The 26,469-nt window shown below is 40.7% G+C and overlaps 1 protein-coding gene across 6 annotated transcripts in view; it reads right to left on the bottom strand.

The window, feature by feature from the left end:
* The window catches only part of adarb2 (adenosine deaminase RNA specific B2 (inactive)), a 259,292-nt gene that overhangs the window by 156,047 nt on the left and 76,776 nt on the right, over window positions 1-26,469 (bottom strand). The window contains exon 1 of one of the 6 annotated variants that reach the window (XR_006841375.1): window positions 7,288-7,832. The exons of 4 other annotated variants lie outside the window; for them this stretch is intronic. Coding sequence is in view for 1 of the 2 variants with exons in the window: in XM_046370568.1 (XP_046226524.1) it covers window positions 7,288-7,390 (103 nt within the window). In the remaining variant the exon portion in view is untranslated. Of the gene's footprint in view, window positions 1-7,287; window positions 7,833-26,469 lie in introns of those variants that run through there. One more of the 6 variants, XM_046370568.1, reaches the window with a different exon arrangement.

Genomic DNA, 26,469 nt, shown 5'->3' on the forward strand with positions numbered 1-26,469 from the left:
CCGTGCTGTGAATACGCACGAGCAAGCCGGAGGACAACAATAACAGTGTGTGCGAAGCTGAAATGAAACACCGAAAGGAGAGAGGGAGAGAGAGACCAAAACGAACAGAGGAGAATGGAAAACGACGAAGAGAGAGAAAGAGGAGAGAGAGAAAAAGAAAGTGCGAAACTGCGGACCGTCAAATGATCTGGCCTCTCTCCAGGCATGATGACTCAGGGATGATGGCACGGTTAGAGCTAATTAGGATCATAAACTGGAGAAATGTTTTGCCACCATGATGTGTGGGGCGCTTCCATGCTATTGGCAGGACTTCAGATTAGATGTGAGCGCTTGTCCAGACAGCATGCTTAAACAGCAAGAAAAAAAAACAACAGGAAAATAGCCACACTGAGACTGGAGGTAAATCCTATACTGCTGGATGATTATATTTTTGTTTGAAGCCGACTGTCATGATGCAAAACCAGTTTTTTTCCCATTTGGCGCAAAACAAGGTTGGAATTTTAACTGAGGATGGGAGCACATGTCCCTCTCTGTACCCTTTAAATACTATTTTTTTAAATTTTGTGGTTTGAGCCCATTTTTTCATACTCAAGTAACAGTACTAGTCCTGCCGCAAAATCCAGAAGCACTGTAAGCAATTAGCTTTAGAAGCAGCTGCGAGGAAGGTTTTGCTAACTCTGGTGCCCTGGGTTTTAACTCGCAGGATGTTGATGACGGTTGCTTGAACTTTTTGCAGCCTGACACAGACCGCAGACACTATACCCAGGGCTACATAGGCAGTAGTAAAGATGCAAATACATTATGTATCATCAGGTCTCCATCAAGGCAACTAAACTTGATTTTCAGCGCAGTAACAATGCAAAGGTTTAGCATTCGTGTCTGTTTTTGAGCCGCGATTCAAACAGCAGCGAAAGGGCTGCGCTTTGCCTTGACGTTCCTCCCACCCGACGCCACATCAGAATCTCTCGACAGTCGCTACGAGCCAGCTTCGCTCCTTCTTTTACACTGTCAACTTTCTCATGTTGCGTTGTCTAGTGGACTGCAGACACACAAACACTGACAGGAAGTGATAATGCTGCTGACTGGCTGTGCTACATCTCTGTTTATGAGGACTGACAGTTTGCTGTGATCGGCGGCACACCAGCTCGTTCTAAAACACAGGGAAAACACACACACAAGTCAATGCTAATACACACAAATGCGCGCAGGCAAATGATCACATATACGCTTCCTCCGATTCCCACAGGAACAAAATTCTCATCACAGCAGCACATACATCAGCACCTGTAAACTATATTGCAGTGCATCAACCATCTCCCCAAGAGTAGTTATTGTTTTGAAAGCTGCTGTGGACAGACTGATAGAGCGTAACATATGACTAACTCAATTAAATGTCTGTGTTTTGTTGTCATAGCAACAAGTGCAACAAGTTATTTGTGAGGTGAGTAATAAGCTTATCTCTCCAACTGTGGGAGTCATCAAACAACAGACTAATTAACTTAAGTGTCACCTTCTGAATTTTTTAAATCCGCATCTGTGCTTTGGATACTTGTGATTCATTTTCTCCACAACCTTACTGTGGTGCCTCTCGACAGCAAATGTGTGTTATTGAGACACTTTGGCATGGAATTTGTTTTCTGTGCCTGAACTTTAAGTACAATTTCTCACTGCCGAGCTCCAAAAAAAGCCAAGAGGGACTATTACGAGATAATTACTAATTATGCTAATGTGCTAAAGTTGCGCTATTCCTTTTCCTTGGTCATTTTATCAGCCATCCTCAAGAGACCACAGTCAGTAGCAATAACCTTTTTTTCCTAAGCTAAACACTCAGTCAGTTAGAGGACGCTGTGTCCTAAACCGCCAACTCCTCCGCCGCTACCCTCAATCAGGAAGTGCCTGTAAATTCACAAAGCCATGCATGCACACACAGAGGAGCGCAGTGCCGTTTCCATCTGCACTGACCTTCATTAACCTCATAAATGCCAGCGGTGTTTTTGTCGCAGTTCTTAATGCGGTTATCTGCACAAACACAAACAAATGTGACAGAAGTGTTTCAGGGCTAAAGCTGGAGGTTTACATCTGGGAAATACATCTCTTTTCCCCTTCCTCAACACTGGTGTGACATTGGGTTGTCCCAAAATGGAAACCAGCACTGGTAACTACTGTGTTCCACAACCAGAAACACCCACCCTCCACCCCAACTCGCACACACATATTCACCTGCTGTGAATAAACCTACATAGTGAAATCGGTGGCGCGGAGAACTTGTAAGACTGCGCAAGATGTGCATTTATTTAAGTCCTCTTCCTGTCTGTGTCTTGCTGCTTTAGGATTTATTTACAAAGTGATTATGAATGTAAATCTAGGCCACTGCAGAGAGTATCCTGTACTGTTACAAAGCATATGCACAGGTTTACAGATACTGTTACAGGTTTGTGTGCAGCAACCACATAAAAGACTGACATAACTAAACACTTCAGATAATCTCGAGAATGCATGTAATAAGAGCGAACACAGATCCGCCTCTTCACTCCTCTGATGTACATCTGAACTACACTGCACTACACACTCTACATACAGTATCAGGACTGTTTATACCGTTGTAGCTTGAGTGTAACAACTTTAAGTTTCAATTAGATCTCAGAGCAGTATTATGGGGAACTGAATATATCCCTGACTATTTTTATTTTCTCTTATTAATCACTGCTAAGTTTTACACTGATGCTATCACTCAGGCTCTAACAGACACCACATGGAAACTCAACAGCACATAAAGGAGACCTGTTCTAAAACTCTGTTCATTTGGTTTTCTTTGGAAATCTGTTGTCGCTTAAAAAACTGCAACTGCGATTTCACTTTAACTTAAAGAAAGACGACAGTTACAAACACAACTGCAAAGAAGAACCTTGTGAGGTTGAAGGCCAATTTCAGCAACATTTGTAAGCTAAATAAGGTGTCAAAATAGTGAAAGTCAACAAAAAAAACTGCAACAGACCAAATACCTACATGATTTTAAGTCTAGGAGTCTATGACTGACCACAGTTTATCCAGATCCATTCGCTGTGCTGAGAACCCTTCTTGCACATCACTCCCACATTTTATCTACTAACATGTACATGCAAAATGGGTAACAAATTTATCACTTTACTATGAAGAATTAAAAGACAAACAAGCTGTCCTGATAGAAAGGTAGAGATGCGACAAGATGAAAAAAACTGAATATTTTTGACAGTATATTAGATTTCAAAAGCTCCTTTTTCTGCTGCCACTTACATTTGACATTAGCCACTTTACATTTTGTGCTCCTCTAAAAGCTGAACAAAAGACAAAAGAAAAAAATATTCTGTCACAATCACAACTGTTTATCTGTCTGGTTGAACAAATTTTGGATTTGCAAAAAAAACAGTAAAACCCTAATGGAGATACAGTCTTCCTTCCTCCTGACCTTTGCCCTCACACTGTATCACTGTCATCAGCCTTAAGAGCGAAGCGAATAATGCTGTACAGCTGGAGTTTCCTCTCCGTCTTCCCCCTGCTGTTCAGCTGCGAGCCAGACAGCCAGAGCAGCCCTCAGAGAGCATCGAGGGGCTAGACGGCGATCGACTCGTCCGCCTCACTGATGTCGCCGCCCGTGGCCTCTCGCCTCCAGAAGGGGAGCTTCCGATGCGAGAAGGTGATGACCCTCATCCTCTGCCCCGCCCCGCAACCCACCCACCCCTTCACCCCCATATCGCCTGTCCTCCTGCCTCAACTTTGATCATCATCCCGACAGCTCACACTCGACTCCTCTGCCTGCCACCACCGCATCGAGTGCAAGAGCGTAAACAGTAATTGCTACATAAATTACGTTACACTCCGTGTTTTTCGCATTTCCCCCTCGGCGCTCTTGATGATTCACTGATAAACTGTACGCTGAGAGTGCGGAGTGATAAGTGCGGTTGTAAAAAAAAAATAATGTTGGTATATAAATCTCTGCTGTGCTTATTTTTTGTTCATAAAAAAACACATTGTGGATAAAAGACGAGGAATATGTTGTAGGAAAGTAAGAGACAGGGAAAAAAGATCATGTTATACTGTGCTTATGATGGGTTGGGTGTGCTTTTATATGCACCCAGATGTTCCTGTGCATCACTGGACTGTCACACACCTCCAAAAGATCTTATCTGTGGTACCGAGGGGCACAGCCATAAATCACAAGGCTGTGATTAATTAAGAGACAGACGCACAGCAGGTCCATAAATCCTTCGAGAAGCGACAACACTGGTCAAACATCCACACACACTGAACAGCATTGTAACCTGATTGACATGAGGCGGTAGCAGTTGGCTTAGTGCGAGTGAAGAGCAGCAGAGAGCACCCCCCCCAAAAAAAAAAAACCCACAGCTGAAGAAATCAGTAAAGTGTGTGATTTCCAGGAACTGTGAGTGGAGATAATCCTGGTGACAACAAGTGTGTGGCAAATAAATCTCTGATCTTTAATCTTCATTCTTTAGTTATTTGTTTTGCACTCTACAGCCAGCCTAAAATGAACAGTTGCAAAGAGGAGTTTGGTGGAAAGAAAATTAATAGAAGTTGTGGGGGTGAATTTGCTTGCAACCTTCTGAATACACACGTAGGTTTTAGTGAGCCCATCTACAAATAATCTGCAGCCTTTTCATGGATTACCACCCAAATGCCATGCAATAATCCCTCTTTGACTTTTTGCCTTAAGTTAAAAAAAATAATTGGGTGAAATCTCAAGATGATGATCAGTTGGCATTTGAGTTGAGGGATAATGGTGGGAGAAAAAAAGCTCTATCAGGCTTTGTGTTATTTGTTGCCAAGTCTGAAGTTGGAAAATAAAAATCCTTCAATCATAAACCGTACTCTCATATTGACAGCTTAGGAAACATTTAGAAATTCAGTATTTCTGAGAGCTCCTTGAACCTTCCGTCCCTCCTCCCCCCAAAAAAAAGGATAAAAAGAAAAGAGAGAAAAACATTCAAACAGGAACGAACAGATCTCAGTGGAGCACAATGAGTCCACCTCCTGCAGCTCAGGAGGAGTCAGCGGCCATCAGCACTTCCCAAAGACACAGTTCATTTACAGCCAGTCCCTGAACTGGCCCCTAATGTCCCGTGTTATCAGAATGAATCAGCAGCGCTGATAAATTAGCCGTTCGGAAACACGCTGTGAAGGCCTGTCAGCTAATGTGCGCGCGTTTGTGTGGTACTCATATGCAATGCTTAATGTTGTGGAACCAATTCTGTCGTTTCCATTATGTAAATACATTTGCCTCAGCACTATATTTTATGTATTGTCTCCCTTGTCTCAATTACTTGGGCTATTAAAAACCAAGAGGTTATGGAAATGAGGTGCAGTTGTCTGTTTGTAGTTTGATGACAAGTGCAAAGTGTTTATGAAAACTCGTTATGCATTCAATCGCAGTCGGATACGTCAACACGCTCCGAACGTTCATCCATATTCCACAATACAATGGGGTGGCACGTCAGTATCTTCAAGCATAAACAACACTAACAGCTGCATTATCATCTGTTATACATATAAATAAACAAATAAATAAAATGTGTCGTTGCTATTTTATTAAGTTCTTCTCTGCTTCCCTATAACGGAGGCAGAAAATGTGAATGTGAGGAGAAAAAATAAAAAAACCTTTCTGTGAGTGTCTGTTCTGTTTGTGGCCTACGCTACAGTTTGGGTAACTTATTCTTAATTAGCTAAAGCACATCAGGAAATAACTACATCAGGATGAATCTTCAGAGGCAGTTGAGCTTTTAAGAAACACAGCTTTCAGTGACACATCAAAATAACTCCTTTCTTAAACTTTTTTAAAATGTCATTTTCTCATGTTTTCCCCCCCACTGCGAGGCACTGTGTGAAATAAGTTGCTGTAAAACTACTCAGCAATGGCACATTAATTTCAACAGTGAACAACACTCTGTGGTAAATTATGGCCATTTTCAAACAGACAAAAAGCGAGACGTGCGGAGATGGAAATGTGTGAGCAGTCAAAGTGCTTTGCTTTTGTTTGCTTTGTACTGCTTTGTTTTCTACAGTAAAAGCATAAATGACATAAATGTGTAGCTGTCACTGGCAGAGAAACTGTACATCTCCCTGCAGGTCGAAGGGTACAAAAACCACACAGGGCATGCGTTTACCATGAGCTCCGGTCAGCATCTATTTTCAGCACAGCTAAAGAGAAAATGTTGCATTGTTATAATGGCTCAGTCACTGTGAATCAGCATGCTTTTCCATTTTGATTACGGATTTGTTCAATAGTTCTGAAGCGTGTCGTCTTAGATGTTTGATACACTGACTGACACACACTTCTTCATTAGGAACACGTCTACTCTTTGCACCAGTTTGAGAGATTTTAATTTAAAAAAAAAAAAAAACCACACACACACACAAAATAAAAACGATGGCAAGAAATTAATTATTCTAAAATACTTAACAAGTAAAGATTTGCTTTCCTTGCTGAAGGCCCAGAATTGCTCCCTAAACTTTAGACTCCAGTGTTCAGTATAGTTGAATTAAGCAGAGCAGAAGACAGAAGTTAAAGTTTCTAATGAGGCAAACATTTTTTAGTTATATGTGAGACAGGGAAAAAGAAAAGCTCTGAGGAATTATTAGAGATAAGACTGGTGGATTTCAGGATGTTGGTATGCTACAGTATACAGCTGAGACATTTCAGTGTTACCTTTAAAAAAACAAAACAAAAAAAAAAAAACATTTGTTTTTTTATAAATCATAGCTGACGCTTAAAAATGCAGTCACTAACAGACAATGATTTCGTAACCTTACTTAAATGATAAAAGAAATGTGGATTGCTTTCAGCCAGGAAGTTAAAATGGGTCCTGTATTAAATAAATAAAAAAAAATCAGGTATTAAACAAAAAACAAGCCGCTTTTCTTCATACGCCCACGTTCAAACTTGTATTAAAGCCAATTAGCCGTTCAGTTTTCTCACCGTCCTCGTCGACGTTAGAGACAGCGGGGATTTTCTAAGGACATTAGACGCAGCAACGGCCAAACTTTCCAAAGCAAAAGAAAATGCGTCATTTAAAGCCGACAAAGCAGGAATCGTTTCTTCCTGTCCGTTCACTTCAGAATTTACAAGTCGCGCCGAGCAAAGCCGCCGCGGAGCGCGCTGAACCGGAGGCAGGAGAAGCAACGCGGGGTCGGTCGGGATGCCGCGCGCTCCGATGCCCCGCCAAGGTGCGCACGACCTCTCCTCACGCTGGAAAGAAAAGAAACAAAAAAAAAGCAAGTGTTGTGAAGTTGTACCTTTTCTCTTCGATCGCCTCCTCCTTCTCCTTTTCAGCTTGCATTTCACCTGGCCGCTCTGAGCCCCGGACGCGCGACTGTTGTTTCCAAGTACGGATGCCATCAGCGCAGCCTTTGGACCGAAGCGCAGGAATAACTTGGACTCGGCGGCTCGACTCTCCTTTGTACTTGTCTCGCTTCAGCCTCCGTTGCTCTCTGATAACGCAGCGTCCTCGGCTTTGACGTAGACTCGGACTATATTTTCGCCTCTCCCTTTTTTTTTTTAATACCTCAAAACCGGGGGGGGCAGCGCGTCTTGCTGTTTCCTGTATCACCTCTGAAACTCCGGCTCACGGAGAGGCTGTTTGCAGCGCAGCGCAGCGTGGCAGCTCTCAGCAGCACTGATACAGGCGCCCTGTCTCTTCCGCTCCTCTCCGACAGTTTTCCGCGCCTCTGCAGAAATTTTGGCATCAGCCACTTTGGATTCAATCATGCGGGACGCCTATCTATTTGCTGCCGAGCTTTCTAATTAGGGTCCAATCGTGGCTGTCTGGGAGGTGTGACATCACCAGCGACACCCACCAACTCACACCCCTTATTCACCCGCTACTTTTTTAAAAACGTTTGCTGCATGTGGACGTACCCCCCTACCACCACCCCCCCCCCCCACACACACACACTTGCAGGGGGAGTCAGGGGTTCTTGCTCAAGGGCACTTCAGCAGAAATCGGATGTTTAGCAGCGTGATTGAGGGACTTGAATATGGTTATCCTTGCTAGAGGACTCTTTCCAAACTTGTACGCCAACCTGCTGTAAACTCACCATCAACTTGAGGCTATAAGAACAGGGTGATGCAGAGTTTTGGACACAAAAGCAGTATAATTCTGCACACAGAGTCCTCTGCTACATGAATCCTCCTCTCTCTCCTTGTTTGTCTGCTGGGATTTGGGATTTATAATTTTCTTGCAGGATTATGGATCGGAAACAAAATCCCTTTCATTCTGTTGTGAAGTCGCTGACAAGTCCTCAAAGAGAGATTACTCTAACATGCACAATGTTCAATAAGCACACACAAGGAACACAGCCGTGATATACCATAGGAGTCCTTCTCTGTTTTCTTTCTACGATTACGCTAGCCTCTTAATTTCAAAATAATACGTCCTTCTTTATTTTGAAAAATCCTGTTTAAAGGTTGCAGGTGACCTTCAGCACAGTAGCCACAAACTGTACTGACAGAGTGTTGCAGCCACAAAGTTTGAAGATTGTGACATTTTGACATTTTTGTGTGAAAATGCAGTGTCAAGGCTTTCAGAAAGAATTTGTGGCTTTCCTAGCTGGAGGTTATTGTTTTATTCCCCTGGCCTCTACTGTGGAAGGTCAGGTGTGGGTTGGGAGGAAGTGCAATTGTACTGCTAGATGTATTCAATGCCAGAGCAGTGAGAGAGAGAAAAAAATGCAGATTCGTTAGGGCCTCATCAAAAATACAATTTTACTTTGTTTTCTGCAGCAATAAGTTTGTCTTTCTGCATGTGTAGCTAAAAGAAAGAATGATATCTGAAAATGAAGAAAATTGGTCTTCTATTGGCTGTGAATGCTGTTATTATTCTAAAAAAAAAGAAAGAAAAAAAAAAGAAAAAACATCTCCTTTACTGTCACCAGCTTTCATCCATTTTAATGTTAAAAAAAAAGAAAACAATGCATTTGCAGAAAAAAGATGTCAGACTGAAAAGTCACTTTGAGGCTCTGTTGTTGGGTGGAAACATTTTACCCTGGCCTGAGGGGACGAGAGAGAGAGAGAGAGAGAGAGAGAGAGAGAGAGAGGGTGAGGGGCCGTTCGCCAGGCTGCAGCCTGCCCTCAGGACGCCCACAAATATCCATGTAAATTGCAGTTTAAGAGAAATCAATACAAGTGACAAGTTGCCAATGCCACTATCTGGGGCAGTAATGAAGGTGTGCTAGCGGGGGGCTGGAGTGTACATAGATAACAACAAACTGACTGGGTGGGGCCGAGGGACAGGTCAGAGGCACGGGCACAGGCACACATACGCACACATACACACACACAGCAAGGTCAGTGGCTGTTGGACAAACGCAAAGTCAGTTCAGGCTTGGAATGATCTCCACTGTCACACTGTATATCTCCATGTTATAAGTGCCATTGTTCTTTACATGTGGGTCATCAGTTCATGAGGGTATACACATATATACAGACAAAAGTATTGGTACAGCTGACTATTAACACTGCACTCTAAATACACTGACATTAATATGGAGGTGGTTCGATAGCATAGCATTGTCCGAAATGTCTTGGTATGCTGAAACACTGAAACATTAAGATTTCCCTTCACTGTAAGTAAGGGGCCGAGCCCAACCCCTGAAAAACAGCCCCAAAGAGAGGTGTGTCTGCATACTTTTGTCTATGTATACTGTGAATAGCTCTCTTGCTTAGCCCTGTGCAGTACTGACCCATCTGAAGTCAAATATGGTCATAACAAGTCTATTCCACTGAAGAGATACTGTGACTACATTCAAAGACTATATTATATACAGTATTATATACTGTATAGGTTCTACCTTTTATGATCACAGGTTCATAAACAATAGTAACAATCCGAACACAAAATTAAGTTGTTAAACTAATAATAGTTGTTCATTTGTGGACAAATGATATATATTTATTATAAATTATACATACTGACTTTTGCATCATCACTGTATCATATTTGCCCATTACTGGCCAGCAAGTGCCACTATCCACTCACTTTATATCTGCTTCTTTTGCTTTATTTGTCCATATACCTGCTAAGATGCACTTTTCTTGCTTTCATTTTGAAAAACACCACAAATGTAACCCTAGTGTTGACTGCGAAAATCCTGGTGATGAGTAATGACTGTGCATTTACATTTTCCATGTTTGTTCACAAAATTATTCTAGGAAGTGGTCCTGGAATAACACCGTCTGTTTGTCAGAGGATGCTAATGTAATGTCACTGTTACAGAGAGACTTCAAAATTATCTCCGTTTGAAAATCCTTATGAAATAAATACCACACAAGGCATGTGTACTGCTTCTGTGTTTGCTTGCTAAAATGATTTATCCAAACACTTTAGTTTGATGTCATATCTATGGATTAAAGAGGTCGATTTAAATTGAGATTACAGCAAAGACGTATCAACAACTGCTGTATTTTTTTTTCCATCATCAAATCAGACACCTGCAATCTAAGATAAGGAGGCCAATCAGTACACTCTTCAGACACATTCATTTTCTACACTTTTAATTTGTTTATTTATATATTTATTTTTACATTTGATGGAGTATGGTTGTCAACAAATTAAGAAATTGCTGGTCAACATGCATTTCACAGTGCTTTTAATTTGACAACACTGATTTTTTTTTTCTGTTTTCATGATTAAAATAATTAATACAACACTCTCACTGTGTGTCACTGGTAATACAACTATTGCTCTCTAATCAAGTACTGTCAAGAGCTAGTTTTCTTTACCAACTGCTGGGAGAGAGTACGTGTCGACATTTAGCAGAGCTTTAGCTTTGAGATCTTTTGAGAACGATAAGGAAAGCTGCGTCACATCTCGTTAAGTTCTCTATTTTTTCGGTCTTCCTCCATGTTTCTCCTTTTGTATGTTTGTGTGTCATTCATCTCTCAGTGCCAGTTCTCTGATGTTCCTTACTGTCTCTTGTTGCAGCCTTGCTTCTACCCTTAGTTTGCTACGTAACTTGTCGCTACCATTAACCGGATCTGCTCTGATTGATCTTCTGCGTACTGAACCTCCTTTTGCCAAGTAAAGACGGTTTACTTTCCTGCATTTTATAACTTTGTATACTTTATATGGAATCAGACTGCTGTCAGTATAACCAATGAAACTGCAGCACGGTCAAGGCAAAACATCCCATCACCATCCCAGGACAACAAGACTTCCTTCCAAATGGTCACTGAAAAACTTACTGACTAATGGGGACGCACCGCTAAAGAAATCCCGCCCATGCGACAGGTTTGTGCCACAACTGCAAACAGAAAGTACCAGCAGCATAAACGCAAAGCTGACCGTGAGGACACAACTCAGATGAGAAAGAAGGGGAGGTCTGTGTAAACAAAGGAAATACCATCCAAAATAATTTAAATTTTATTCTCTCTCAGATTTAGATTTTTGTTTAGGAAGATCTGTCTGTTTATACTGACACAAATCTGATTCCACAACTTATTCCATAAGGCCAGTGTTAAAATTAGATAAGCAATTCAGATAGATACATGAATGACACGTTTTACAGCTGAACATCTCAGCATTAAGAAAAATAACCTGCTGTCCTGTTGTATTTCATTTAGTTTTCTCTAATATTTTCTGCAATATCCATACCATTGTCAGTGTGGGTCTCTTACAGGAGGGTCTGGATTTAGACATCAGCATTAAAGCCCCTCAAAACATGGGATCAAAGTCAACTTTTTGAACACCCAGGTCACTTTCTGAGGTAGTAAAATATACATATAGTAATTTTATTACCCCATCTGTTGATCCTGGACACACTGAGGCCATGTTACATTCACCAGCCACACATGCACACAGGGTGGTCATTTGTCAGGGTTCAAATGCATTATATGAATTAGTGAAGACTTTCTAATTTGTGTAGATTTCGGGCATTCAGGACTTTCATTTTTGGGTTGTAGATCATCTCTTATCTTATCTTTTAATTAATTTATTGACTAATGCATGGCTTGAGTTGAGGGCGTACCTGCACATAGTAGTGTACATTCCAGTTATTAGCCATATTATGAACATAAGCAATCTGAGACATTCGAGAAGCCACTAGGCCAATCGGAACCAGTGAGCCCAAAATAAAGGCCAGACAAAGTCCGCTTGTGGACTCTCCTCAAAATCAGGTGTCAGGTACAGCAGGAGCAGCAGGTTTTTCGTACTCCTCATTTAAAAGTAGATCTGGCATCTGAAAATAAATGGTGCTCCTCCAGCAGAAAAAACTGACTGACTCATCTATAAAAACTACTCTAGCAGACCTTAACTTGCAGCTTATGTGGATAGTAAGTGATTGGATAACAAAAAGAAAAAGCAAATTCAGTTGTTAAGGTGTCAGAATGTGGCATACACTGAAGATCCAGGCACGTTTGATGACACACTTGAACACAAACACATCTTTATTCCCATAATCCACAGAGCAGTTACATACACAAAAAGGTGGCAGGAATTCAAATATGCAACATACTTCCAAAATTGGATTGTTAGAAGAGTGCCGGAATGAGCAAAATTAAAACAAGACTGAAGTGGTGTCAGCATAGGGAGAGGAAGTGACATTTGTGATAAGCTATTTTTGCAAATGAACAGGAATTCTGGGCCCAGCTGTGAATTTATATTCTGATTCCATATCAAAACAAGACAAACAAATGTTTAACAGCAGATCTGCCTCCTTGAATCTAAACTTTATTATGCTTTCAGTGTTCAGAAGTTGTTCTTGCAGAATGATCTGCGGATGACAAGCAAGGACGTTTGTGACAGGAAGCTACCTGCAGAGCTTTTAAAATACCTTACATGGAATTCCCACCAGTGGCAAAGGGCAAATGCAGGCAATATTGTAAAGATGGAATTACACCAGAAAACACATTTTTTATGAGTCATGTCAGGAATTTGAGCAGACCTTGCCTTAATGTACCTGGGAAATATTACCAACACAAAGCAGCCTAATTGCTAGTTGCAAATTCTTGCAAACATCTCACTTGAAGGTTGCAATCCTTGGCCATATTTTAAACTTTGAAAGTGACATTGAACATTTCTCTTGCCACGGGGCAAAATTCTTTCTGCGGCTGCTAAAGTGCCGTCAATGTACCTTTTCTTCGGCAACAATCTCCTCTGGATGACTTTTTTTCTTTTTCAACCTCACCCCACCCCTCTTAAGTGACACCCATTAATCACATTAGGTCTTCAGGAGAATTGTCTGCTGAGCGTCAAGTCTTGGCTGACCCCAACATTTGGAGAGTGAAGATAAAGACGTTGCACTGACAGCTCAGAAATAGCCCCTTTTTTCGCGGGTCAGCGTTCAGAGGGATATGAATATTATTATACATAAAAAGAGGGGGAAAAACAATTGAGTTCTTACTTCAGAGGAGCTCAATGTCATTGGAAACTCTCGGTGTTTCTGCTGCTGTGGATCGATTAGCCGGTGGGTTTCAAATTAGCGTATTGGTAGCAAAAGGCTTCTTGCGGCGACATGATAGGTGCAACTGCAACAGAATCATCAGTAAAGTCTATCTCCTTAATATTATTGCTATATGAGTTAATCTTCCCTTTAATGTAAAGCAAGCATCTCCTGACATACAGGCTAATAAAATACTCCAGAATCCGTGACTGTGCAGATCAATGGCCACTGTGTTTAATACTGGATTCTTTAATTTCTGAAAGCAAAGAATATTATGGCACTCTTTGTGAGTCTACATTGCAATCAAAATGTCTCTCTGAATAGGAACTAACATCATTGCCCTTAATGTCACATAACATTATCAGCTCTGTGGTTTAGTACAATGGAGCCATTGTGTTCGGTGGTGAGGGGAGCTTATCAGTGAAAGACAGGAAAGGAGAAAGGAAAGGAGAAAATGAATAGGAAAAAAAGTAAATTCAATCTCTGTTTAGCAAGGGAGAGATTTCTCCAAATTGTCTGGCTTCACAATGCAGGATTCAGACAACTTGTTCAGCTGAAATTAAATATGATGTTTGCTATAGAAATCAGTACATAAATCCGTAGTGTTTGTTTTAACTTGTGCATTACTGAGGTCAGATCTACCAAAACCGAGGATATTAAGTCCCCGCCTGCCTACTTTTTGCTGTGACAGCACCCCCTTACATTTGTGTTCTCCGGGCAAGACACTGTCTGTACAAGAATTAGACAGGTCTCTGTGTGGACGGGTACGACAAGTGGTTCATAACCACTTCAGTCAAACTGATAGGGGGGTTAACCAGCTGGGGAGCGACACTGTCAGCCGTTGATAAGTTGGGCCACATTCACACAGTGTGAGGCTAGCTACAATTAGCACAGGTACTGTGGCAGGGAGAGTATCATCATTTGATGTGTGAACTCCATCTGCATAGCACCCGGTTTCCAGCTCTGGAGAAAATTTTGCATGTGCAAAAAGTTCCAAACAGCGTTACAGAAACTCGAAGCAAGTGTTCAACAGCTTGAACGGCAACACTGTTCACCAGCCAGTCGGTTCACCAGGTTGTGTAACTGGCCATGCAATCAGTATTTCTCCAAGTGTTAAAGCTGTTTCAATTTTTTTCGTTGCATTTTTTTTGTTTTGTTTTGTGTTTGGAGACCCCAATGGCCTACACAGTCACAGCCTAATCCCACAACCCAATCTCAAAATGAAAGGGAAGACTGCTGTTTTTACCTGATTTGGTCTCTCACTCCGTGACTTTGTACCCTCTCTTTGTGTTATGATTCAAAGCATGTGACTTCTAACAGTCTGATCATTTGTCAATGACTCAACTTGGGTTTACCTCTTTTTTGTTGGTTGGTGAAAATGCTCTTCTCTGACCTAACTGTCATTGCTTGTACAATTGCTGATATTACTATTACTAGTGATATGAAACAGGAAGTGGAATGTGGAATATGTGAGCAGCATTTAGTAACAAAAGGGAGAATGAAATAAGCCCTTGGTGGTATGTTTTAGAAGCTCTTGCCAACAGACATCCAAACACACATCTCCTCCTATGATTACACCCTGCTAACTGAAACGACTTGCAACTAACTGTCAAGTGCAGTTTCATAAGATGAAAAGAGTTCAATCAAATCACATTTGATTCAGTGAATTTGTGTTTCCTCAAACTCAAGATAAGTCAAACAGGAAAATTAAAAGAGGTTTCGCTTAAAAATACTTCCAAAAACTTAAAATAAAATATTACTTTGTCAGACGTACATTTGGCATGAAACAAGAAACACATCAGGAATCCAGGATCACATCTAGGAAGTTATATTTCTAATTTCACTGTGTCTTTAATTTTAGACTCTGTTTCTGCAGGTGTCAACAAAAGACTAAAATGTATCCTTGTTTCAGCAAAAGGAAAATAAACAATAGGTGCAGGATCATAGTTTTACACTTACACAAAATGTTCAAATTCATTTAATGTTTAATTGAAATGTGTATCATACGAACGTTTGACGGTTCTTTGTTTTAGCATTATTGATGCAAGAGACAAGAGAACAGGAGCTCGACAGGATCTCATGCAACATATTTTCATGTTTGTTAGTCTTGTAGTTTGTGTTTTCAGGTGGATGGAGAGTTATATCTACACAGACACATGGAGCAAACCTTCTCCTGCCGGTAGAGCTGCCAGATCTGATCAGGCTGAATTCTGCAGCCGAAGGGCTGGAATGATGTACAGCTACATTCAGGTTTTGTTTTACTCATTGGTGTCAGGTAGGTACAGTGCTGGAAACTCCCCCAACCCGACCTCCCCGACGGCAGATTTCATATTTCATGCAAGTTAAAAATACCTGACCAAAGCTCTATTGGAGACAAACCACGTCTTTCCTGGTACATGTTTGTAGTACATCTCATATAGACATTATGAGCTGTTCTAGTTTTGACCTGACAACAGAGCTGGGGACAAGGACACGAGTATCAAAAAAAAAAAAAAAAGTATATACATATATATATATATATATATGTAAAATATATAAATAAATAAAATGTCAGCAGAGCTTAGTTCTGATCAAACATCCTGTTCCAACTGATAGCACCCCGGACGCTTGAGCCGCTCGGGAACTGGCTGTAATTGAAAATGAGCAAAACAAAATCAAACTATGGTGCTCTCATGCATGTCTGATGGAAAAAAAATTAACTGGTTTCATCATTAAACCTGCTTTTTAAATAGCCCATGATTGCACATGCACATATATCTGCTACATATTCACACGCACCAGCATCAATATGACCACATGGGAAAATTAGTAAACAGAGGCTTATCATTTTCCAAAAGATCCTAAAGGCCTTGAAGCTCAGCTGTATTCCATTTTGAAGACAGAGATTAATTGCCTCTTTTCCGCCCCGACAGTAATCCTTGAAACTGCCTCTGCTTGGTGCAACAGCATCTCAGCCAGCCTCCACGCGTCTCACAAGAGCCCGGTCTCATTCCCGGGGCGTCAGATACTGCTGCTTGGGCACGTCCCTCTCCGTCTCATCCGGACACACAAGGTACCCTCATAATAATCACTGTAACCAACAGCTGTCTTAACCTTACCACCATTATAACAAGTCCCAGTAAAGTTAACCGAATAAACATGATCTTCAACTTATCAAACCATGACAGATGACTCTGTAGACCAAAAAAAAAAAAAAATCAGATTTATTTCAGTGTATCTAATTTGTTCAGGTTACTGTAGCAATAGGTTAAATCTGATGGCAGGTGAACATATCCAGTAGTTTGTGTACCTAAATATTTCTGAGGTGAACATTGATGTTCTTTGGCGTCAAAAAGAGCTCATTATTAGTATTATTAGACTGCATTTCGACCACATTATGTTATGAATAATGACTAACGGATAGAGACAGGAAGGAAATGAGGAGTCCGGTACAGTAATGATTCTGGGATTATTACTCTACTGTGGGATCACTGGCACACACCTTTTCATGTATTTAAGGAAATGACAAAGTATGCAGAGTACAAACATTCATCAAAGAAAATACCTGCACATCTTACCATACGTGTTTCCTTGGTTACCAAATGATTTCTTTTTAATAACTGTAATTAAATAGGTCTATAGACAGCTTATACAAATCGATTATAAGATTGCTTCGTGAACTGCTCATTATCAGCACATGGATTTAACTATCATTTGAAATCATGCTAAAATCCCATTTTTTCTGCACCGGGGTTTGATTGACAGCTTTCACAACATTTCAATCGAACAGCACTAACTGGGCACACACACCAGGGTTTGTTTTACAGCAAGGGGATAACTTTACCTCAGGCTTTTACATGATGCATAAAAGAGTTAGAAAAGACTTGTTGTTTAAGCCTCGTGGCATGCTCGGGTGACGACTTGGGATGAGAACGTATTGCTCACAAACACCAAAGATACCACCAAGTAAAATCGGCCTTCCATACACACACACACACACACACACACACACACACACACACACACACGCTATACTGCATCACTAATATTCAGCCCATTAGCACTTTAAAGCCCGCATCCAGAATAAGTCTCGCAGGCGTTTCAAGTACTACAGAGTCACTAAAAGTAACAATGCTGTGCTCATGTTGCTCGGCTTGGCAAGTCTGTTAATCTCACAATGCAGGGAGAACTGGTAGCTCGGGTATGGAGAGTCTTAGCACTTGTGTATTGCTGTTCCATCTCCAACTCTAATACCTCACGGAATAGAACAGAGACCAGAAAGGCAACATTTGTTGTGTTCCTGTGATATTTACAGGTCTTAAAAATCAAACCAGGACGCTATGGTTTTAATTAATTTCCCTGTCTTTGTTCACAAAACCAAGTGTGTGCAGAATGGCAGCATATGGTGTGCTCTGTTTTGCAAATCCTCAAGAATCCAGACTGGCGTGGGATTTATGAATCTAACAGATGAGGTTTTGATGATTATGAGGTTGCTGATGGTCGTCAATGCTGGAAAGGTTGTGCCTTCGACTCTGCAGAGCAGCATATGCTGCCCGTGGATAGCGAGGGGTCATCCAGTTCTTCTGCCAGTGCCAGCCATTTCATTACACCAACAGATGGCTGCAGGGATTTTATCATTAAAATATCCTACTGCTGAATCTTTCTTCATATTATAAAAGTTAGCAAATTGACATAGTCCTGTCATGGGTGACATTAACCATGCTGTCACTTTTGAATTTTACTTTCATGGAAATAAGACTAAGTAGTCAAATTATATTATTGAGTTGTTGACCAAATGAGCATTAAGCTTGCAGTTTGCACATAAAACATAATGTGTCTCAAGATTAATGAGGATTAGGGTTACAGGATGTTTTTCACTGCATTTGCCAGAGATGAATCAAAGGCTGACTGGAAAGCACTCAAAGCTTTTACAAACTGAATGCTCGCTTGGCAATTAACTTTGTATGCGCTGAGGACATGGCAGATTTTGATTTGGACTGAAATTACGACGCCCAGTACGTGACGGTGCTGAAATCAGCAGAGTGATTTTCCTACCACCACGGCGCCATGTCACCCTGCACTGGCACTGATTACAAGGCCCCATTGACCGGTGATGCATGTGTTTCTGTGCTCCAATGATGGCGCCGTATGAATAGCGTGTAATCAATCTTTGATCCAATCAGAGGTTGGTGTCCAGATGACTGACAGAGAAGTCTCTGTGGGGCTCTTATGAAGCCAGAGTTAAAGGGCTCCCAGGGGACCAGAGGCCATGACAAAGAGATGCTCTGAACAGCAGTGACTCACTGAAATGAATATAGTGAGCACTGCTGAGCATCTATCTAATCTTTTCTGTCCATCACTGCTTTAGGTCAATGAGGCCCATTTATTAACACCAAAAGTGCTGTTTATAACAGATTCCGCTTTAAAGTCTCATTATAATGTGTGAAATTAACAGTTATCACCCCAAACAATAGCTTTAAAACATAATGACTACAAAATAATACAAAGAAATGAGATCCTACGTGAGAGTTACCATTGCTAGTTTTTCCTCTTTCTCACAAATCCTGTCATTTCTACTGCAGTATCTTCTGCATGCACCCAAAGAGCAGTGCATGTCATCTTTTTTTTTTTTTTTTGCACCCCAGAAATTTCCTAATAATATTCAGCAAGGGCACACAACGAGGCGATAAGTCACTTTTCATGTGCGTGTTTCAGACATCTTACTTTACCAGACTATGCCGTTTGCGTTCACTCTCTCTCGATCAGCTTTTACTTATTCACAGCGATCACAATTGTGTCAAGACATTTTCACCATCTTTAAGAGGAAACTTTTCTGCTTTGAAAAATCAACTCCTCCATGTGAACAGTAGATGGTGGTAGTAAACATTTTACATGTAGCTGGGGCAGGGACAGCACACTGTCAGACACAATACCTCCCTCAAACTGTGCTTTTGATTGTTATTGTTAATTGCTATTTTACTCTTTAAGTCTTATTTATTATTCTGATGAGGCTATGTGAAATGTACAATAATTGCCAAAACATAGTCTACTTCAGCTACAATTTGAACACATCTGCATGATGCAATGTTTCAATTGTCACATATATGGTTACCTTTTTTTCATCCCTATGTTAACATATTCCAGGAATCACAGACAAATGTCATTACTTTCCTGTTACTCAGAATAACAATCAGGCATGAAGGCTACACAGTGTTCAACAAAACGCAGGAAGGGAGAGACGGAGCTGCTAAATCCCCCAAGTTAAGCTCATCACCTCCTCTTCTCTGAAGCTCCAGTCTTTCATCAGGCAGGGTTTATTAAGGCGTCAGACACCAGCAGTGTTTGAAGTTTCCAGCTTTTCCCCTCACTAAACCACACATCAAGGTGAGCAGCCAAGACTAGATCCCCGTCAAAATGGACGAAGGCGCTCATGAGCACAAGGAGGAAAAAAAGGGTGAGAATTCAGCACGGCTGTCATTTGACATGCTAGACGTGTGAACATGGGTGGGGGTTTTTGTGTCAGAAAAGCGAACTGACAAAACAGACAGGTATACAGCCATAGAGAAAGAATGTCGTTTCCCCAAAACTGGGGATAACAGGGCTGTCGACGGAAATTAAAGCTGGCAGATCAATAACTGTGGGAACCAAAGTCCTGTCAGAGACAATTCAGTACAAATACCAGACGCTCAGTGTGATCTAGGCTGATAATACAACGTGTTAAATTTAAATCTAATATAGTGAAATTCCTTAACAGTCATTCAACTCAGAAAAAAGCTGTTTTTAAAAAAACAACACAATTTCTGACTCAGGTAATTTGTGACCAAGTTTGAACACAAAAGGAGAGGGTTCATATTGTGTCTCATACTTTAAGTCAGGCTTTACTTTTTTTAGCCAAAACCACAACATTTCCTCATATTAAAGTTGCTATATTCAAGACAGGGACATGTCATGCCAACTTCACACAAACATGTCACGGAAATTGTCCCGTAATTGAAAATATATATTTTAAAAGAAGCCAATTCCATCGCTTCAACAACCACATCCCTTTTCAGATGAAGCTATGTGGAAGTAGTGGTGCTAAAAATTTAAAGTTAGTGTGACCATGCCATGTCGCGTGTCTATCTGCACACCAAACAACAGAAAACATATGCAGTTCACGATTTTCTTTACCTCCCCAAAGAGCGAGCAAAAACTTCAACACAGGTTAATTACTGATGAAGAGTATTAGTGATGGTGTAACTAAAGTTTTTAATGGGGGAAAATAATATGGTGCTTTCATAAAATGTGTGCTTTAAGAAAGGAGTTTGGTTGAACAGCATGTCCACTTGAAAACTGAGGTGAAGTATCTTCTAAATATGAACCTTTAAAACAGCGTAAAGGAACGTTGTAAGTGGGGCTAAAAGCAACCTGTTTTCCACTACTCTTTCTACTACTACTAAAGCTCGCCTTGGCTAATAAGCATAAACGGCTATCAAAACAGAAAGAGCAGCTCTGCTGAACAGAAATACCTGGAGATTAAATAATCCCTAGCCATTTCCCTCAAGAGTTGGATTAGACTAAAAACAGAGTAAATAGGGAGAGAGAGAGAGAGATGAACTTTATTGATCCCACAGTGAGGAAATTCATGTGTCATGGCAGCTCACAGGAACAGAATAGTGAAAAAGCAAAAGAAAAGTGTGCAAAACAGTTTCAAAAATAAAATACTGCACTGTTTCACTAATGTGAAACACTGTTTGCAATATCACTGCAACATGACGACAGTATAAAACATGAACGTAGTCTCTGTGACATCAGACAATAGATTCTATAGAGCCATAGTGAAGCTTAGTGGCTTGCCTGACTCCACCTAACTCCAAGCTAATCAAAAAACACATGGAGCACAAACTTCTTGGACGATCTTCTAGTACAATCAAGCACAGCAGGCCATATTTTTTTATCTAATATTTCCATGAAACAATACCCAAAGGTCACAAACACAGCGGAAGAAGTCAACTTTATGTGCCTGAATCAGTCGAGGTGACGCCATGAAGTCCAGCCTCATCTGTCACTCACAGCACTAACAAAATGCACAGGCATACAGGGAAACAATATGATACAATATTCATGATGTGGCATCATGAAATAAAAGTGAGCTAAAATAAATAAATGTGGCATTATGAAATAAATGTAGTCTTATGAAAAACATAAGAAAAGTATAAGTACATGTATTTATTGATTGATTTATTTATTGGGCTTATTTAATAATAAAAATAAATATTTATTTATTTATTTAATTCTGAAAAATATTAAAAAATATGAACATTCTGCTTTTGGATGTATCTCGAAGAGATGTTTGCTGTGGTAGCCTTGAGGTTTACAGTACTGATCATAAACCATACTATCACACATCTGGTTCACACCTGGCCAAAGCTTTTAGTTGTATGTCATTTGCTCGCTCTCTCTCTCTCTCTCTCTTTTTCGGCCATTTCTTCACTATAAACACACAAATAAAAACTTGAAACATCCAAAAACTATATTCGGAAAGAACAAAAACACTGAAGTAAATGGACATTCAATATGAATTGTTTTCTCATACACTCATTAAGAAAAATCCAAACTCCACGTTTCTCCATTCACAAAAGACAAACACAGAGTTTGAAATCCATGAATTTCAAAACATACTACTTTATCAGATCTCTTCACACATGAAAATCTAAAATCGGCTTTTACTGACAAAATAGTCCTGCAGCAAGCTGACAGCCTAATGGTTGGGCCACACATCCATGGTGGAAACATTTGTTGCACGATACTCCTCTCTCTCCCCATGTTTCTGGTAGCTCTGCACTGTCGGTCCCGACAAACATTTCTGAAATGTTCTGTGTAATGCAGTGCTGTATGTATACAAAACAAGGCCCAAAAGCATCTCCATGCATATCTTTGACTTGACAGCGCAGAGGGATGGGAAACTGGCAGGGGAATTCTCTCTTTTGCCTCTTTAGTTGGAATTGATCTCTTCAAAGGCAGCTGTTGTTTTTTAATTAAAACACTGAACTGGCTAATTGTGAAATTGATTCAGGTTGTGTTTTTCACTGTGTAAAGCAATATACTTTCGCCCTTAGTGCTATCTATATTTATCAGGGAAAGTAAAGCAGCTTGCACTCTCTGCCTGTCTTGCTTTTTTTTTAAATTCCTGCAACACACACATATCCATGAACACACACAAACACACAGACAGTTTAGACCTTTTAATGCTGTAAGCCTTAACTGTTCAAAATGATTTGGAAGTTTCTCAGTAAGCTATACGTATAACTGACAGTATGAGAGTCTTTAACTCCCTGTAAGCTCATCCTCAAAGTAGCTTGAAAGTCTGCATCAACAACAGGATTAAACATTGGACCAATCCAAACTTCAGGAAGTGATTTGCGCCAAATTTACATTTGCTTTTTGGGAGCCTGGGAAATTGAGTTATGATTGTGCATGATGTAGACATATTCATGATGAACTTATTGTACTTTTCCCCTGCCAGTAAGATTTATACAGTGACCGAGATGAAATTTTCTTTAGAAAATCGCATGACAAACCTGCACATCAGTCTTTCTTGAGGGCCAAAGTTACCTTCAGATATTTCAGCAGGGCGTATTGGATTAATCATTAGGCCTTAAATTATTCATCCCTTACCCAATTTTGAAGAACTGTCCCTAGCTCAATGTAATTCCATAATTTTGCCAAGAAAAACGACCCCTTATGATGCTGCCTAGAGTGTCCAGAGCTTCCAATCACTCACCTCGGGTCTCGGTAAAGCAGCTCCTCCCAGCCATTTAGCCAAATCATTTTATTATCCAAAATACACAAGGTAATACAAGGTTCACAAATGCAAGCCAAGCAGTAAGTGCTTACTGGAAGTCACATATACACAAACAGCAACCCAGGTCAAAGGACATAGTTTTATGTTTCCTTTTGGTTCACCTTGAGACAGAAATCTCTTTGGATGGATTATAACAAGTAACAAAAGAGTTGTACATTTTGCCAATCAAGTTATTTGGCTAAATTTAGCTAATGAAACCTATTAGCCTAATTAATAATTAACCTAGAATTACCATGGTAAGCTAATCACTAGAGAACAAAGGGCAAAGCTTCCAAAATCATGAAAGTCACTGTTACAAATGAATGAGGGGAAAAAAAAAAACACAACTGCAAAATCCATATACCCATCTACATTAACCTCTTCAGGAGCCTGCACTATTGTTTTTGAACAAAAGGTTGCTTCTGTTGTTGTTGTGACACCTGGACCATGCTGGCACCCATGAACCACCCACGTGACTGAAAAACACACACACACACACACACATGCAACATGCAATGATACACACGTCAGGTGCCCGGGGCGCAATTCGGAGCAAGGGGGGTTTTAAGAGCTTTGCTCAAGGGTACATCAGTCAACTAATGGTGGGTGGCATTATTCAATCACTCCACCACACCCAAATTTTTCCTGCCAGTCTGGGGTGGAATTAAATCGGCCACTCTCCGGTCACAAGCCGCTTCTCAAATCTCTAGGCCACGGCTGCCTCTTCTAGCACATTGACTTCTTTGGTTCAGTCTCGCTGCTCTCATGGCATCGTTTTGTCTAAAAAGTTACACACTGAAAGCTGAGAGAATATTAAACTCATACTATCAGATGTCAAGGACTACCTCCAAACAAATGCTAATGTTGCTCCACATCCGCTGATGTGTACAGGCAGCTGTTTTCTAACAAGTTTACCATAACAACATTAAGAGCACTGATAGGTCAGAAATGTCTTCATCACCAAAGTGATCAGTGATAACAGAACTCATTCACGTTCTGAATTACTTAATTCATGTGTGCCACAGAGGCCTGAATGTAACTATGAGCACGCACACAGAAGCCATCCATGAAGACAGATACGGATTTGGCAGTGAGCAGGAACCCCTGAAGCTCAGGCAGGAACCAATCCTGCAGGCCCTTCTTGATTCAAAGTACAACACTAACCAATACGCTGTCTTGTCAATTATTTTTAACTATTTTAGTTCCCTGTCATTTAGGAGTTAAAAAAAAGAGACCATAAGGAATTCATTTCAGTCAGCTTTATTTCAGAGTGAAGCACATTAACTCAGACTCTTCACATCTGATGTTTTCACTGGCGCAAATCTGTCAGCACTGACCTGTTCTTTTGAGGAGTCTCAGCAAGACACAGCAGGGTTTAGGTCTGGGGGACAGACATGACAGCGCTATGTAACTGCTCACGCTGTTAAATCTTTCGGGAAATCAATCCCTTGTTTGTTAACTGCACACATGCCAATTAATCACGGCCCTCTCAGCGCACGGCTAAATGGCTTGAGTTCAGAATAATGTAAAGGAGTCATGCTTATTTATTCCCAACAAACATTTTAAGACTTCAATCAACTGTCCCTTCAGCTGCTCTCTTGTGGAAGTGTGTGCACGTGCACACACACAAAGATGATTTAGTTGTCCCAGTGAGGCACTATAAATCACACTTCTGAGCCAATAAACAGCTCTGCTTGAGCATCTCTGAACCCTCCAAAGGCTCTGTTAGCCTTTCTGTCATGTTAGCGCTACAAAGTAATTAGCAAGATGTTTCTGGAGGGAGAAAAAAAAAAAAAAGAGTCATTAATACACATTTCACTGGAGTGTGATGTGTTAGTGAGTGCATTGCCAGGGTGAAGCTCATATCTGGAGAGCGAGCCAACAAGGGTTATGCACAGTCGGAGGAAAACAAAACCGTGCAGGTTTGACATGCTTTTCTTTTTATTTTTTTTTTGTAACACTTTGACACATGTGTTAAGACATTAGTGTCATGGCATGTAGAATTCAGCTCCACCGGTGTTAGCTCGGTATTTAACTTTGGGCGATTTCGCAGATTTTCAGACACTTTGATGTAGCCAAAACGCCAGCTGTGAAGCATGTGAAGAATGATTGAATAAACATTAAGATGTCATCCCAAACAAAGAGCAAGCAAGGCACAAATCTCACTGCTGAGAGGAAATCATTCTCACCTAAATCCAACCGAGACTAAAAAGGATTCAAGGATTACAGCAAGCGCTCACTTAGCTTTAATCAAAGTGCAAAGCTGTGCAGGCTAGTGTCGTCCTTGTTAGACGTTTAAGCAAGGAAGAAGTTGGGTTGGAGCACTGCTGGAACACTTAATCAGACTGCTAAGCAATTTCCTCCATACTTTTACTTTACAATGGAAACATCGCTCAGATTTTAGCTCACACTACTTGCACTTTTTGTTTTTTCAGCACAAATCTCAAAATACTCAATGTCTCTGTTTCCCTTGTGCATCTGTTGCATTTGAAACAAGCGCAGGTAAGAATACTCTCATCTGATCATCTCCACCCTCAATTTTCCAAGCTCATGTTTTGCGTGGATTTCTGTCGGTTGTTTAAAGTGTTTCTGACGTTGCATTGTTATCCTGGAGCTCTGCGTATGTGTGTGATCTCCATATAGAAGTGTGTGCGTGCACGCTTGTTCTCTATGAAACGATGAAAAGCAGTGTATTTATGCATATGTCTGTTCTCGCTACGGCAGAGAGAGCATTTGTTTTCACTTTGTATCATATTCTACTCCTCCTTACCCCCACATCATTACACTGTGCTTTAATCCCTCGCCGCCTCTCTGGTTTCCATCTTTTTACCCCCAGTTTCCTCTGGGGATGTGACTTATGCTACATCACCTCTTTGTACATACACCATAAGTAATACTGAGGACAGAAGGCAGTGTCTGTCTTGGTTCTTCAGAGTGGGGAGAGACAAAGGGAAGCCCTGAAGCTGTCTCACAGCTACAAAAAAAGCAGAGAAAAAGGTAAATATGGATTATTGAGCACAAGGGTACGTGTAGGCAGCAGGTACAGGAATAACACTCATAAAACCTGACGTGAAAATTAATGGGTAGAAAGGTTCAGTTAGCACTATCTGGATTTGTTCTTGTTTCAAACTGTGAATATTGACTATTAGGAGAAGTGTTTTTTTTAACATGGCAATGTCAAGCTGCCTTTACCTAAAGGGAAATTCCAGTATTTTTTCAGCCATTTTCTCTAACAGAAC

This window comes from Scatophagus argus, chromosome 18 (genome assembly GCF_020382885.2).
Source record: "Scatophagus argus isolate fScaArg1 chromosome 18, fScaArg1.pri, whole genome shotgun sequence".
Classification (NCBI taxonomy): domain Eukaryota; kingdom Metazoa; phylum Chordata; class Actinopteri; family Scatophagidae; genus Scatophagus; species Scatophagus argus.